Consider the following 16,569-nt stretch of genomic DNA (forward strand, 5'->3'; position numbering starts at 1 on the left):
ATAACTCCTTTTCTTTGAGGTCCACAGGGCGCCCACCCAGACTCACCTGGCTTCATTGGGTGATTTTTCTTTCGGTCACAGAATCCCTCATCTTTAAGTGTTTCTGGTGTACGGTTGTTCTTTTTCCTCTTTCCTTCTCCTTCCTTTGGGCTTGTTAACTAAACTGAAGTCCTATGGCTAGGGGCGGGGTATATATGGAGGAGGACCCGGGGTATTCTGGGAGCCAAAGCTTTAACTGTTTGGTCTTCCAACCATAATATGCCCATGGTATCCCTGTGGACCCGATGGACCTTGAAGAAAAGTAGTTATCTAGGTAAGTCTACCATAACTCTATATTTTTCACTGATTCATACATCAACCCCACAGTTTTAATTAACATGTCCATCTTTGAGGAAGACTTAGAAACATCCTACTGATTTCCTGAGAATCTCAGTTGTGCTGTAACAGGAGCCTGGTGCTAATAACAGGACTGTTTCCTGTTTTAAGATTTTTGAGGATGTGTGGAAGCATCGGCACCAAATTAAACTGGTTAATTAGATGAAGATTCCACAGGATCGTCATGGAGTTAACATGGAAGACTTGAGGATCCCTTGTCCTTAATCAGAGATGCTCCACTTGTGGTTCAACTGAGATGCTATCATGTCTACCTCTGTATAATCCCATTTCTTCACAATCTGTTGGAAGATGTCCTAGTGGAGAGAACACTCTGACATGCAGGTTGTGCCTGTTGCAATAATTGACTTCCTCCATTTCTACATGGCTTCAACTCTGCCTCCTTCATCCTGACAATGAAGGGATTTACTTTGCTGCGTTGCTGGAGCACAATCCGGTGCAACTGCCCCTGCCTGATGGAGCTGCTGTCCCCTACCCAGCCACTTCCTGTGCTGGAGTGAGTCTAGCCCCTCAGAGGACATAGTATGAGGAAATCCTCCCTTACCCTACTCCAGTTTCAGGCAGCCCCGTTCTGCCATAGTCTAATTGGAATTATTGTACTGCAGGATTAATCCATACGAAGTAAATTAGAGGCAGAGGCAACCTCATATGAATGCTGTCTTGTGGGCAAAAAAAGCTCATAAGAGTCCAGCAATATGGGGATATGGAAGAGGGGAGGGGTTTATCGCTTTAGTTCCATCTTCCTGTAGGAGACTCTAACCCCAATGTCCCTCAAACAGGATGCAAGAGAAATAGTATTTTACCTATCAATAATAAACTACACTTGAAACTTGGATAAGAAGTAAGAAAATATATACAAATGTTTATTACTGTTTCTAACCGTACACTTCCAGAGTGGGCTACTTTTTAAATGCATGAAATAATCTCTAACTTGGGTGGTAGGATGTCTAATATTTTCATAACGTAGTCTTGGTTTATCTGAATTTTTTTATCTTCCTGCTCTCCAACAGGACTGTCTAATCCCTCTTTTCAGTGAAGCTTTGCAGTCATGCAAACAACATGATGTAAGACAATGGATGCACGCTCTGAGATACACCGCCTTCCAAAACCAACTTGCGGACAAATTCAAAGGTATCGCTCTTGCCCCCAGTTTTCATTTGCCCAATCTCTTTCATAAAGCCATGATATATGGCATATATGAATCCTATACATTGGACCAAATATCATTGTCAGTCAGTCAGCTGTGCAACATGTATTGCAAAGAGATTTTCAAAGCTTTTTTTTTTTTTTTTTTTTGTGTTTGAGACTCAAGCTCATTGAATACAAATAACCAAGCTTATCTATGTCACACAATTGTTAATGCGGAGCACTGAGGCAGCTTACAATTCAACCACTGCATTTAAGCTTTGATTATTTTACTATTGCAGTCACACTTTAAAGGCGCTCTGTGAAAACACGGAGGATCCATCCACAAACCTGACTTGCGAGCAGCGCTATAACTTTTGATGGGCAGTATATCATTGTAGTTAAATGTTGGCATTGATTAGTGTTTTTCATAAAATATTTTGTAAGTCTTTCGGTGATTGCAAAATACGCACTATAGCTACATGCACTGTGGAACTCTGTTTTTAAAAATTAGTGGGTCCCGCAGGACGCGCTGCCACTGTCAGTCAATAACAGTCCTCAGTCTCCCCAACCAATCACAGCTGGCACAATTTTCTCATCCACACGCTGCCCGAGCCCTGCCGACCACCTCCCTCTGCCTCCTAACCCTCCCCCAGCAGCTGCCAAGATGTTATCGCGCACTGCCGGCTGCAGGGACTGCTGACTCTCTCCTCTCCGGTGAGCTAACCCTGGGAAGGGACTGTCTATATGATCCGCAGCGGCACTCTAAATGGCCCTGCAGTGGCTGGTCGCGCAGGGCCGGTTCGAGGGATATTCCAGTGTGACCACACCTGGGCACTTGACTTGTGATGACCCCCCCCTCCATCCGCCGGCAAAAGCCTCGGGGTCTAGGACAGGTGACACTGTCAGTGGCCAGCCTACTCTGCCTCCACTCTGCCCAACCCCCCTCACACCCCGGTGGCCGCTAGGATATTATTGCAGGCTGCTGTTTGAGATTGTTGGTACTGCTGCCTCTCCAGTAAGTCAGCTCCCTGAGGGGTCTGACTATTTGATCTGTGGCTGCATTATAATCGGCCCGACATTGTCTGGTCACACAGGGCAGCCGCCGCTGAGACCTTGACTTGCGCTGAACCCCAGCCGTCAACAAAAGCATGGGGGTCCAGGGCAGGTGACCTTGTCAGTGCGCCACTGCCCAGCCCACTCTGCATCCATCTGCCCTGCAGCTTCAATTTCCTCTGGCTGCCAGCATTTGCTCCCCTCCTTCCATTATGTGATGACTCCCAGGCTACAGACTTTTCATCAGGACGACCTCTCCCCACAGTCCATGGGACATCACTCAAAAGTAAGCAGCTAACCCCCCTTGTCCCCCAGTATTGCTCTAGCTATCTACCCTTCCCCCCTCCCTAACCCCAGTACTGCCTGCCCCTAACCCCCCTTGCCCCAGAGTACTTCCCCAGCTGCGATCTATCCTTACCTCTTCCCTACCCCAGTGCTACCTGCCGCTAGCCCCCTCCTTGCCCCCAGTACTTCCCTAGCTGCTATCTAGCCTTAACCCCCCCTTGCCCCACAGTGCTGCTATCTATCCTTACCTCCTCCTTGCCCCCAGTACTGCCTGCCGCTAACCCCTCCTTGCCCCCAGTACTGCCCTAGCTGCTATCTATCTTTACCCCCTCCCTAACCCCAGTACTGCCTGCCCTTAACCCAGGGCTCAACAAATTTTTGAAAAATCTAGGAGCCATCTTAAAAGTTTAGGAGCCAGACCATTACCAAAATATATGAACGCTTGTATAGACATGCCCTTTCAGTACTCCTCAACCACCCCACATGCCATCAAATCACACATGCCACTTTAATGGTCATCGGTTTCTGCAACATGCCCATACCAGCTCCTGTAATGGTGCCCCAAAAAGTAATGCTTCCTGTATTAGTGCCCCCAGTAGTAGTCCCCCAATACAGTGCCTCCAGTAGTGGTCCTCATATACAGTGCCCCTTATACAGTGCCACCCTATGTAGTCCTCCCATATACGGCCCCCAGTAGTGGTCCTCATATACAGTGCCCCCCTATGTAGTCCCCCCTATACAGTGCCCCCAGTAGTAGTCGTCGTCCCCTCCCCCTCCCCCCCCATACAGTGCCTCCAGTAGTGGTCCTCATATACAGTGCCCCCAGAAGTTGTTCCCCCCTATGCATTGCCCCCAGTAGTAGTAGTAGTAGTCCCCCCCTATGCAGTGGCCCCAGTAGCGAACCCCCCTCCTTATGCAGTGCCCCATACACACACACCTGATCCCCGCTCCTGCCGCCGCTGTCTGCTCCCGGCCCCGCTCTGACGTCATGGCGTCTCTCCCATCACCAGCTATGGGGGGAGTGGGAAAGCTGAGTTCATGAGTGAGTCCCAGCCGGCTCCCTCCGTGGACGCAGCAGCCAATGAGAGTCTAACAAACACAAAGCCGCCGCTGCTGTGTGTTTGTTTCTGTGTAGTGTGGACTGCGCTCGCGGTCTGCCCTACACTAGCGGCAGCAGAGGTGGCTGTAAATCTGGTCGCCAGGCAGACCAATCTGGTCGCCATGGCGACCTGTCCCCTGGGTTTTGTCGAGCCCTGCCTTAACCCCACCTCCTTGCCCCCCCCAGCGCTGTCCCATCTTCTGCCTGCCATCATTCCCCATAATATTTGATGGGACCCAGAAACCATGGAGTAAAACCCCAATTTCTACTTCAGGGTCCATGGGGTATCCACAGGATACCTTGGGGTATAGGCGATGGCGGCAGACATCCAGGCACCACAGAGTTAAAAACTTCTCCATGCTCCCAGGATGCACTGGGGTCCCTCTCCTATACTCCGCCCCCGAGCCTCAGGCACTCAGCTCTGGCTGCACATCTAACGAGCAGACAACATGGACAGTCTGTACTGACGTCCATGTCGTAGCTCCTACACCCCGCTGGTACCAGAACGCAGGTACTGATCCGGAGATGCTGGTGGGTGACTGGGGTCACAGCTAGCGGTGGCCCCGGTTGCCGGGACTGTGGCCGGATTTACGGGTGTTCAGGTAAGCGGCAAGGTCCCGCGGTGGGTCCCTGCCAAATAGCACAGTCCTTAGTCCCCAGGCAGGGGGCTCCCTGGGGACCAGGCTACTGATCCCTGCGCTTTCCACTACCCCCTGGGACTGAGGACTGGACAGAAACAGTAAATGTCCAGCGTCCCAGTGGTTAAATGCATGCCAGGGGAGCGCGCTTTCCCTGCTAAGCAGCCTGCGCCCCTCCCCCGCTGCACACGGCCTCTCCACAAGGTGGTTAGGCATCTGCATACGCTCCGCCCCCGGACCAGCCCTCCCTCTGCTCCTCGGTGGCCATTTTAATACATGTGGCAAACGCTGCTGGAAGCTGTTAACGCGGGCATCGTGGTCTGGGTCCCCCTGCATACCTCTCCTCCGGTGCAAGGTCAGTGTATGCAGCGCTGTTTCCTACCAGGCTGAGGTCTGGTTAGTTGATGAAGCGCAGATACTGCAGGGTTTTCAATATTCTGCATTGTATGTGACTTTGGGCTAGCGCTGCTGTCTGTTACTTTCACTTTCACATACTGTCAGCTATTTTCCCTATCCCTTCTCTGCTCAAGCCCTTGCGGTGCGGATTGCAAGGGGGATTTATACTTCACTATACAACTTGTTGTGAAGTGCGGTGGTCACCTACAGCTCCGGGTCACACACTCAGTATGTCTGACAGTGAGCACGATTTCCCCATTCCGCCTAAGTGTACTGTATGCAAGGTACCATTGGCAGAGGGTGATGGTAACGCTGATGGATTATTGTAAGGCGTGCCTGCAGTTGGCACGGCCGACTTCTGTAACTACACCTGTGCAGGAGCTACCATGGGCTTGTTTTGCTACTGCACTTACTATCTTGGTGGGCCAGTTAACGACAACCCCTGCATGTCCCCAGATGGGGGTCTCACAGCAGTCTATGGTGTCGTCCCCTATGCAGGGGTTTCCTACACAGTTAATAGTACCTCAGAGTTTCCCGTTGTCGCCCCCTCAGGTCATCCATGAACCTGCGTGGGCTAATTCACTGTCTACCTCAGTACAACAGCTATCAGAGGTGTTACAGGGCGAGTCGTCTGTGCGGGCCGCAGAAGCGTCAGCTGCAACCTCATCAAGATCAGGATGCTGTGACGACAGATGATGGCTCATACGTGCGGTGCACACGGCCTTGGTTATTGAGGATGACGCTCCTCATGTAGCTAAATCAAAGTATGCCTTTTTCAAGGATATTAAAAGTGATGCTACGGTGTTTCCCCTTTCTGATCAGCTAGTGGATCATTTAGAGGAGGCATGGAAACCGCTGGGTAAGCGTTACCAGCCCCCTAGACTGTTTGTGGTGGCATACCCTTTTGCAGATAATTATTTAGCAAAATGGGATAACCCGCCACAAGTGGATTCACACATCTAGTAAAGAGTGCTACGTTGCCTATGCCCTCTATGTCCTCCTTAAAGGATCCAACGGATCGCAGGGTAGAAATATGTTTGAAAATGATTTATTCCCTTGCAGGAGGTGTGTCAGACCGGCTTTCGCCGTGTGATGGGTGGCAAGAGCTATGGAGCACTTGGCTGATACCTTGGAGGCATCCCTGGACCCAGACTCGTCACCTGAACAGGTGGAGTTGGTGGGTAATTTAAGGGACTCAGCTACCTTCATTAATGAGGCAGCTTTAGTTATGGGCCTCATGGCGTCCAAGATCTCCTCGGCAGCAGTGGCGGGTCGTCGTATCCTGTGGCTGCATTCTTGGAAGGCGGATGCTGATTCCAAAAAGGGTTTGGAGGGGTTACCCTTCAATGGAGAAGTGCTGTTTGGCCCTGATCTAGACAAAATTGTGGATACTTCGGCAGCATCTAAGTCTGCGTGTCTGTCTTCCACTACTGTCCCATCAGGAGCGGGTTCTTCGTCCTTTTGGCCCTGCAGAAGGCAGAACAGACCCAGGGTAACAGTCCTTTCCAAGGAGGACTGCCGCCAAGAAACCTGCAAAGCCCAGGAAGCAGGCCTGGAGTACCAGACATCCCACTCCCAAGTCCGATGACAAGCCTTCGGCCTGACGGGACAGGCCTCTCTTTGGGGGACCTCAAAGTGGGAGGCCGACTTCTGAAATTCGCCCAAAGCTGGTGTCTGACCACTTCAGACACATGGGTCAGAGAAGTGGTCTCTCAGGGGTACGCCCTCTCCTTCCGCAGGAGGCCTCCCAGCCGGTTTTTCACCATGGGCCTTCCGTCCAATCAGGACAAGGCCTGGGAACTCAAGAAGGAATGCACTCGATGCTCCAGAATGGAGTTATAGTGCCAGTTCCTTTGTCTCAGAAGGGATTGGGGTATTACTCCAATCTTTTTCTGGTGCAGAAACCCAATGGGTCCTACCGGCCAATACTCAACCTCAAATCCCTCAACAAATTTCTGAGGGTTCCTCGGTTAAGGATGGAGACCCTGCGTTCCATTATTTTAGCAATGGAACCTGGGCATTTCATGGTGTCGCTTGATATTCAGGATGCTTACCTGCATATCCCTCTTGTCCCAGCACACCAGTGCTTCCTCAGATTTGCAGTGGTCGTGGACCACTTCCAGTTTCAGGCTCTGCCCTTTGGTCTAGCTTCAGCACCTCGGGTGTTCACAAAAGTTATGGCCGTCATGGCAACCCACCTGCGGTTGCAGGGAGTCCGCCTGTTACCTTATCTGGACAATCTCCTGTTACTGGCGGAGTCCTCAGAGAAACTTCAGTGCCATCTGCAACTAACAGTCTCTGTATTGCAGTCTCTCGGCTGGCTGATAAATCGGTCCTCCCTGGTACCATCACAGAGGATGCTCCATCTAGGAGCTCTGTTGGATTCCCAACATCAGAGGATCTTGGTGACAGGAGAAAAGATCTCTGCGTTACAGGCAAAGGTCCCTCTTTGCCTGCAGAGTCGCCAGGTGTCTATTCACTCGGCAATGAGGTTACTGGGATCCATGGTATCTATGTTAGACATGGTGGATTTTCCCAGTTTCACTCAAGACCTCTGCAGAAGCTGATCCTCTCCGGATGGAATGGGTCGCCCCAAAGGATAAAGACACAGACTATGGTGCTTTCTCCGGAGGTGCAATTATCTCTGGCCTGGTGGCTACAGACTCCTCACCTGAACAAGGGGCGCCCCTTTTGGAATGCAGATTGGGCCCTTCTGACGACGGATGCCAGTCTCCGAGGCTGGGGAGCGGTGATGGGTCCATATTTCTTTCAGGGAAGGTGGACATCGGTAGAAGCTGCTCTTCCAATAAACATATTGGAACTGCGGGCAGTATTCAAGGCTCTCCAGCAAGCAAGACAGGTCCTGCAGGGTAAACCTGTGCAGGTACAGTCGGACAACGCCACCACAGTGGCATACATAAACCGCCAAGGAGGGACTCTGTCAGGCAGTTCTGACAGAGGTGTCCCGCATTCTAGTATGGGCGGAAAAGCATCTCACCGCAATATCAGCAGTGTTCATACCTGGAGTTCTCAACTGGGAAGCAGACTTTCTCAGCCGTCAAGACGTGCATCCAGGAGAGTGGTCTCTTCACCAGGAGGTGTGTCAGCTACTGGTGAACAAGTGGGGCCTTCCAGAGATAGATCTCATGGCCTCACGACACAACAACAAACTGCCAATGTTCGGGTCAAGAACAAGAGACGCAAAGGCTTGTCTAGTGGACGCTCTGGCGGTCAAGTGGACCTTCCTGTATGCGTACCTCTTCCCTCCGTTCTCCCTTCTTCCTCGAGTGATACGCAAATTCAAGCAAGAAGGCGGCACGCTACTGCTGATTGCTCCAGCGTGGCCCAGGCGGCACTGGTACACGGATCTTCAGAGTCTCCCAGTGGACACTCCGCTGCTGTTGCTTCAACGTCAGGACCTGCTGTCTCAGGGTCCTTGCCTTCATCCGGACCTGAGTCTGCTGTCTTTGATGGCGTGGCTATTGAGACTGCCCTCTTGAGGTCCAGAGGTTTCTCCAGTTCGGTGGTCAACGCCATGCTGAGAGCTCGGAAGCCTTCATCTGCCAACATCTACCATAGAGTGTGGCGGGCTTTCTGCCAGTGGTGTGGCACTAGAGGTTATGCTCCTCAGGTGTTCAGATTGTCCAGGGTTCTGACCTTCCTACAGGCGGGTTTAGACCAGGGTCTTCACCTAGCTTCCCTGAAGGTACAGGTGTCTGCATTTTCAGTGTAGTTTCATCGTAGGATTGCTATGCTTCCTGATGTCCGCACCTTTATGCAAAGGGTGCTTCTTATTCAGCCTCCCTTTGTTCCACCTGTGGCACCATGGGATCTGGCTGTGGTGTTGACTCTTCAAGGACCGCCATTTGAACCACTGGGCTCAGTGGATTTGAAATGGCTAACCATTAAGACTGTATTCCTTCTGGCTATTGCTTCGGCCAGAAGGGTTTCGGAATTGGGAGCTCTCTCATGTAGACCTCCATTTCTAATTTTTCATAGAAACAGGGCTGTGCTGCGCACTCGTCCTGGGTTTCTTCCAAAGGTGGTATCTAGTTTCCATATCAACGAGGAAATTATTGTACCATCGTTTACTTCACCGGACCTTTTGGTTGGTGAGGCCACCTTGGATGTGGTGCGGGCCTTGAAAATCTGTGGACCGCACTTCTGTCTATTGGAAGTCAGACTCTTTGTTTGTCCTTTATGGCTTCCACAAAAGAGGTTGGCCTGCCACTAAAGAAACATTTGCAGGATGGATTCGACTGGCTATCTCTGAAGCTTTTGCTCACGAGGGCCTTACTGTTCCATCTTCTGTTAAGGCTCTTTCCACTAGGTCTTCGTGGGCAGCTCGTTGTGGCTCCTCAGCTGTTCAGCTTTGCAAGGCAGCCACGTGGTCATCTGTCCATACTTTCGTACAGTGTTATACTTTTGATACCTACGCCTCTCAGGATGCTTCCTTCGGGCGACGGATTCTCCTCTCAGCACAGGAGCGTCCCCACCCTTGAAGTATACTGCTATGGGACATCCCCAAGGTATCCTGTGGATACCCTATGGACCCTGAAGTAGGAGATATGAGATTGTTATCTCTATTTCTACGAAGTCCATAGGGTTCCACAGGACTCCCGCCCTGTCGCACCTGTACTGCAGATGGGCTGTGATTCTGGTCACCGGTTTTTCCGTCTCCCTCTGGTGAGAATGTGATTCTTGTGTGATTCAGACTTTCTTCTCTCTCTTTATCCTCCTTCGGCCTATGGCTTGTGACGAAACTGAGTACCTGAGTCTCGGGGGCGGGGTATAGGAGAGGGACCCCAGTGCATCCTGGGAGGTTTTTAACTCTGTGGTGCCTGGATGTCTGCCGCCATCGCCTATGTTTTCAAGGTATCCTGTGGAACCCTATGGACTTCGTAGAAATAGAGATAACAATGGTAAGTTCTTACCATATCTCATATTTTTTAAAGTGAGGGGTCCCTGGGACCCTCAAGTTTTTGCGCTCAGTGCAATAACTGAACTTTTACTCTGGAAAAAGTCTTAACGAGAGATGGATATGAAATTCTATCATATTTGGGGGCAGATGTACTTAGCCTTGGAGAGAGAGAGAAACTACCAACCAATCAGCTCCTAACTAATTTTTCAAACACTTACCCGTAACATGCAGTTAGGAGATGATTGGCTCGTCCATTATCTGTCTCCATTTGTATCACTCTCCAAGGCTTAGTACATCTCCTTGATGATTGTGTGTGCATTTCCTGGCTGCTGACCAACTTTATTTTACAATGGAAATTTGTGCAGGACTGTACAAGTTGCAAAATTGTACTTATTTTTAATTTATCTACTGTAAAAGAACACAAAAGGTGTTTTTTTGTGGCAGCCACCAGGGCACAACAACTGTTCGAAATATATTCTTCTGGAACTCACACAGTGCACGGTTTAAAAATTTAATTTCTCCTTCAACGTCCAGTGCATATCAGGCAGTTTGGTTACTTTCGACAGTCCCAAGTGCTGAGAATGGGAGAAAAAGCATCACTTGGATTCAAATGTTATATTGGTATGCTGTTGCCTTGGATTGGCTTGGGCAGATTCAGCGACACCCCTTTACCGTGCCGTTGAATAGGTCTGAAAGCTGTAGTTGGGTTTCACTCGGGGCCTGCTAGTCCGTAAAAGCATAGTTCTCCGCTTGGGAAGCCAGGTCAGATAGAGGTAGTCTTAGCTCTGTCGCAGTGGGCCGTCCTCCAGAACGTTGGCTGCTGACGTTGGGCCCTGGGGAAAGGTACATACCCAAGGCAGCAAGGCACCTCCTCCCTGACTAATTTCAGTATTTGCCTGAGATTTAAGCCGGTATCCATTTAGCCCCGATATAATGTTGTTGTTTTTTTTTGGGGGGGGGGGGTAGTCAAAACAGGGATTTTTCGCCAATAATTGCCGTCTTTCAACACTTTTTTTTCTTTTTAATTTTATCACTGTATCCTATTTGTTCAGCCAAACAAATATCATTCTGATGAAAACACACAGGTATCACGGATCCTATGTGTTTTTGCCATCGTGGCGTCGAAAACGCAGCACTTTTTGGGAATTATTTTTCAGGATTCATAAGGTCCCAAAAAAATATCCCCAATAAGTGCTGGGGTCAGGATGGACTTCAGGGCTAATTGGATAGCCCCCAGGGGATCCATTAGCAGCAGTAGTTTACCACTGCTAATGGGATACTTGCCTTTGTCTACACAGATGTTTTCTAGCAGTGGCTGCTGTGCCCACAGCTGCAGGAAAGTAACTCTTGCTGAATATGTAAGGCAAAATGAGTGAGCTGAGATGGGATGGGAGCTGAGATGGGATTGCATAGAACAGAGGTTCCCTAACGTGGTCCTCAAGGCTCCCCAACAGTTCAGGTTTTAGAGAGATCCATGGTTGAGCACAGGTGACTTTAGTACCTCCGTCAATTTGATGTAACCACCTGTACTCAATCATAGATATATCTAAAACCTGAACTGTTGGGGAGGGTTTATGATGGTTTTCTACACTATTTCAGCTTTATTTGGTTTCTATCAGTACTTGGTTCTTTTTTTATTACTATAGTAATTCTAGATCTAGGTCTCTTCTGGTTTCAACTTTGACTTTTACATATCATGCTATGAAGCCAAGTGGACAGTTTGGCTTTGGGCAATGTTTTGCTGGGAAACATGGGTCCTGGCATTCATGTGGATGTTACTATGACATGTACCACCTACCTAAACATTGATGCAGATCACATACGCCCATTCATGGCAAAGGTATTCGCTGGTGACAGTGGGCTCTTACAGCAGAATAATGCGCCTTTGCTACACAGCAAAAATTGTTCAGGAATTGTTTGAGGAACATGACAAAGAGTTAAAGGTGTTGACTTGGGCTCCAAATTCCCCAGATCTCAAGCCAATAGAGGATCTGTGGGATGTGCTGTCTTGTTGAAGTCCTTGCCTTGATGGGTAATAGCTGTTTTGGTGGCACAAAGGAGACCTACACAATATTAGGCAGATTATTTTAATGTTATGGCTGATTAATTATATATAGACACACTCCTACTATGAATATTTAGCTGTTCAAGAACAAACCTATGTTATATAAATGCAACAGATTGTTCTAGTGAAGCCTGTTTGTTTTAATTGCAGTTTCATTTTCAGATCAAACTGTGTCAGTGAAAAGTCACCTGATGGAGCTGGGACTAACCGCTGCTAAATGTGCCAGGAAACGTGGAAATGTCACACTTGCTGCAAAGTTACTTGCCCAGTGCAGCAATATCCACCTTGAACAAGTGTCCAATGCCCAGGACTTAGTCACTCATTTCAAAAAGCTCTCGCTCCACGGACAGATGGATGAGAAGTGGGGACCGGAACTTGACATTGAAAAAGCAAAATTACTGTATGCTGCAGGTCCGTATGAAATTGGCTTCTATACTGGGAACACACCATCCTTACATTCTTTTCCCACACACGAAAACGCTGTAAGACAGTGTTGTAAAGGCACCCTGTGGCGAAATTGTGTAATAATGAATGGAATAACAAATGGCTGCATACATTTTTATTCCAAAATACTAGTTACATGATGCACTTAATTTTGGGAACTTTAAGCATTAACTGGCAAATAAAGAAAGCAATCACACCTGTATAAGCTTTCATTATCTAGTTTATAAACTGTATCTTATAATACTTGCAAATGGAGCAAATTTAATTCTTGTTAGAGATTCTGTTGGGCATATTTTTTTATTCTTCAAATTGGGATTCCTCACTGCAGCAGACAGATTAATGAAAGTTTATCAATCCGTCTCTTTCACTCTACTGATACTGCTGTCCTCATGTTTCCCCTCACAAAAATGATATCATTCCTCCTGTTATTGCATATAACGTCAGGGTACATCATGGGGAGCTGATTGTTCAGATGGGTAGATGGATTTGTGGATAACAGTCTTTGCAACAGAAGTAATTTAGTGGCAGGGCGAAACAAGAAATCGATTTGGGAGTTGGCCATTCAGAATTGTGCTCAGAGCAATTGCCAGCTACCAAAATATTTTAGTGCTTAAAGCACATCCGCAAATATATATATATATATATATATATATATATATATATATTTTGATTTGTGTTGTGACGGACTTGGGCTCTATCAAATTGCCACCAAAAGCTGAAGCTCCTCCCACTCTAGAGCCCTATTGGCTGCCAGTGAGTTTACAAAATACTATAGACTCATTGCTTTTGCAACCAAAGATTGACAGTTTTTGATCTAAAGTATTGCACACTGCTTCTGAGTGTTTCCTCACTCTGGGAAACATTTGGGAAGTCTCCAGTATTCCAGTATCTTCAATGGACATAATAGAAAAGGGAATTATTGAACTTGTCTGAGTCCAGTAGATGGACTCTGGATGCCCTCCCTTGTTTCAACTTTGGTTCTGTTAATTTTTTATTCACTGTTATAATAGTTAGGATTATTGTTCTCTTTTCTACTCTTGTCCTGAATTCCTGGTTCTGTCTTCGGTTTATTGCTAGTAAAATACTGAAGTGACCAATGAAGGTATAGAGTGGAGGAGTCGGGGCCTTTTGGTGGTAAATTGGAAAGTGACGAAGTTCCTGCCTCTGCATTGTATTCCCCTATGTATCCAAAGTCCTCAATAGGACTCCGAGAATAGGATTTAATGCAAATTCAAAAATATTTATCTTTATATCCCTTAAGGTAACACAGCATTTCATCCATCATGTCTAAAGTACTGATGTGTCATCATACACCATTGCTGCAATTGCACCAAACAGTCCTTCTTGGCGCGCCATTTTCCACCTGACTCGACTTGCACTTAGCATCTTATTCACCAGAAAATGCGTCTTATTAGCAAACAGATGCTACAGTGTTTTTCATGAGACTGCACTAATTAATTTGATATGTGACGTTTATTTGTATACGAAGTGGTACGATGCCGCAGCTTTTTTCCACGCCAAGGTCCTTTGTGCTTTGTATACAGATTTAGTAGCATACAGATATAAAAGTGTTACATATCAAATGTATCAGTGGATTGTCAAATCAGTTTGCGACAAAGACGCATTTACGGGAGAAAGACGTTCACCATAAGCAGTCGCATGGGATCTGGCGGCTCATTCGCGACAGGCGTCTCGTGCCGCATGGCATATTGAAGCTAGATGTATGAGGACACATCTGTAAGATCATTTTTTTTTAATGTTGACAAATATGAGTCCTACAGCAAATGACGTGGTGAAAAAAGGAATAAAAATAAATTAACTAAGCTTTCTGCTGTTGTGAACGGCATAGGGGTCAGTACAATTAGCCACGATGATCTCGCGGGTGCGACTCATCGCAGCAATGGCCGCACTTTATGGCAGCCGACTTCGCTTAAAAGTGCTCACAACCCCACAGGGCTCCGAGCAAAATTCAGTGAATCCGGGCTCTGAGTGGGCCGTGAACGTTGCAAGGTGCTGGTCCGTTGCCGGCGTTTTTAACGCCATTGCAACAGCAACTCGCACCCTTCGCATTTAATTGGATTAACCCCATAGATGGGACCAGCGTTTGGAGGGCATGCTGGTTCCTGTAGTGCCATTAAAAGGACCTAGGGGTGACTCCAAGGTGAGCTAGCTCTCATTTCAGATATATTTGTGTATGTGCCATTATCATGTGGCCTTATATTGGGCAATTATATGACGCAGATTGGATAAGATTATTCATTTTAGGGATGAGTTTGGGGCGCGGTGCCCCCGTGGGTTGGTGTGGCTGGGGTGGCACACTAGAACACTTTATTCAGCACCTTTTTAACACTTTCAAATTATTTTTCTACTAATACTATTCTTTTTAGCATTTTACTTACACCTTTCACCTGTGGATCAGCTTTTAACACTTTTTTGCTTTATTCTCATTAACATTCACTAACACCTTAGCTTCTCTGTTGTGCTGCCCTGGGGTGGCTGGCCTTCGCTGACTTTTTGGGGTTCCGCATCCCAGACTTTAATTATTAGGGACCTCTAGTATACAGAGACTCCGTGAAGTGGCCTGTAGGCTTAAGCTGGCCACACACTAGACCAACTTTCATTCAACCAGCCAACTAGTTGATTGGTTGAAATGAAAATCTGGTAACGTATGGAAGTAAATGATCAGCAATTTGCTCCTAAATGCCAGAAAACAGATGAAAATGGTCGGTCAGACAAGTTTGTTAAATGTTTGATCTAAACAATTTGTTCAAACAGTTTTTAGTCCATTTTCCGGCGTTTGGGATCAAATTGCTGATTGTCATTTGCTTTCATCCCTTACCAGATTTTCATTCCAATCAATCAACTAGTTGGATGTAAGTTGGTCTAGTGTGTGGCCAGCTTTAGTCATATTTTTGCAAATATATGCAACTGAGATCTCTGAATGATCTACCACCATGTAGTTTTTCAAATCTTATTGCTGATTTCATTCCAAGTGCTGAGGAATACCTTTTGCTGTTTCTTGTTTAGAATAACCCCTCCCTTTCATGCACCTGAGTGATATTACTGAAGTGACTGAGCAGCTACCAACATGTACTGAGTGAGCTAAGCTTACTTGGGGAAAGCAGTTAATTCTGTTAATGTTTCCAAGGATTCTCATGCGTAATGTTGTGTAATCAGGGTTAGCGTTTTCATTTATTACCTTAAGGAGTAATCGTAATGAACAAACAGATGCAAGACTTTCTAACATTAGAGTTTGTAGTTCGACCCATGATTCATAGCGTATCTTAAGCTAGCCATACACCAGACCAACTTTACTCCAACCATCCAACTAGTTGGTTGGAATGAAAATCCGGTAATGCATGGGAGCAAATGACAATCAGCAATTTGCTCCAAAATACTAGAGAACATGAAAAAGGTTGTTCAGGCTAGTTGATTAAATCTGCTTGATTTAAAGGGAAAAAAACAAAAACTGTCTGAACAATAGCTTTCTCCCATTTTCCTGTGTTTGAGAGCAAATGGCTGATTGTCATTTACTCCCATACATTACCGGATTTTCATTCCAACTATACAACTGGTTGGAGGAAAGTTGGCTGGTGTATGGCCAGCTTTAGAATCACTTCCACAACCTGATCAGAGAAGCATAACTGAAGCCACTATTGCGGTAGGAAACGTTCCATCTATAGTTTAAAGAATAAGTTCTCATGTTGCAGTTTATGGCCATAGAGATCTTTGGCTATACATAATTGGGTGAATGAGTGTCCTGGAATGTTAGTCTTGCACTGAGAAATGTAGAACAAAATTAAGCAGTCTGTGCCTCATACGTGGCTCTTCGAGTCGGCACAAATCATTGAATGCTCTCAAACGCATTGCGTGAAACTGTAAATGAAAGAACTTTCTCCTTCATCCACTAGGGGACCCTGGAGCTTCATGACAGTGGGGTATAAACGGTGGGTTGAGTTGAGCCTGGCACTTTAAAAATCTACAAGTGTGACTGGCTCCTCCCCCTCTATGCCCCATCAGCCCCAGTTTTTAGAATGTGCCTGAGTAGAGCCGGTGCACAGGGGGCTGTCTCCAGCCCTTATATTAATTTTTATATGATTTTTGTAAAAGAATCAAGCAAGAGGACAGGCAGACTGTTGGCTGTGAC

General features: G+C 47.2%; 1 protein-coding gene across 1 annotated transcript in view; it reads left to right on the plus strand.

The window, feature by feature from the left end:
* Positions 1-16,569, plus strand: part of SMG1 (SMG1 nonsense mediated mRNA decay associated PI3K related kinase) — a 243,586-nt gene that overhangs the window by 139,962 nt on the left and 87,055 nt on the right. Inside the window, exons 29-30 of the mRNA XM_088476176.1 lie at positions 1,404-1,524; positions 12,141-12,389. Of these exons, the coding sequence (XP_088332302.1) occupies positions 1,404-1,524; positions 12,141-12,389 (370 nt within the window). The remainder of the gene's footprint in view (positions 1-1,403; positions 1,525-12,140; positions 12,390-16,569) is intronic.

This window comes from Taudactylus pleione, unplaced genomic scaffold, assembly GCF_031769625.1.
Source record: "Taudactylus pleione unplaced genomic scaffold, aTauple2 ptg000184l, whole genome shotgun sequence".
Taxonomy (NCBI): Eukaryota; Metazoa; Chordata; class Amphibia; order Anura; family Myobatrachidae; genus Taudactylus; species Taudactylus pleione.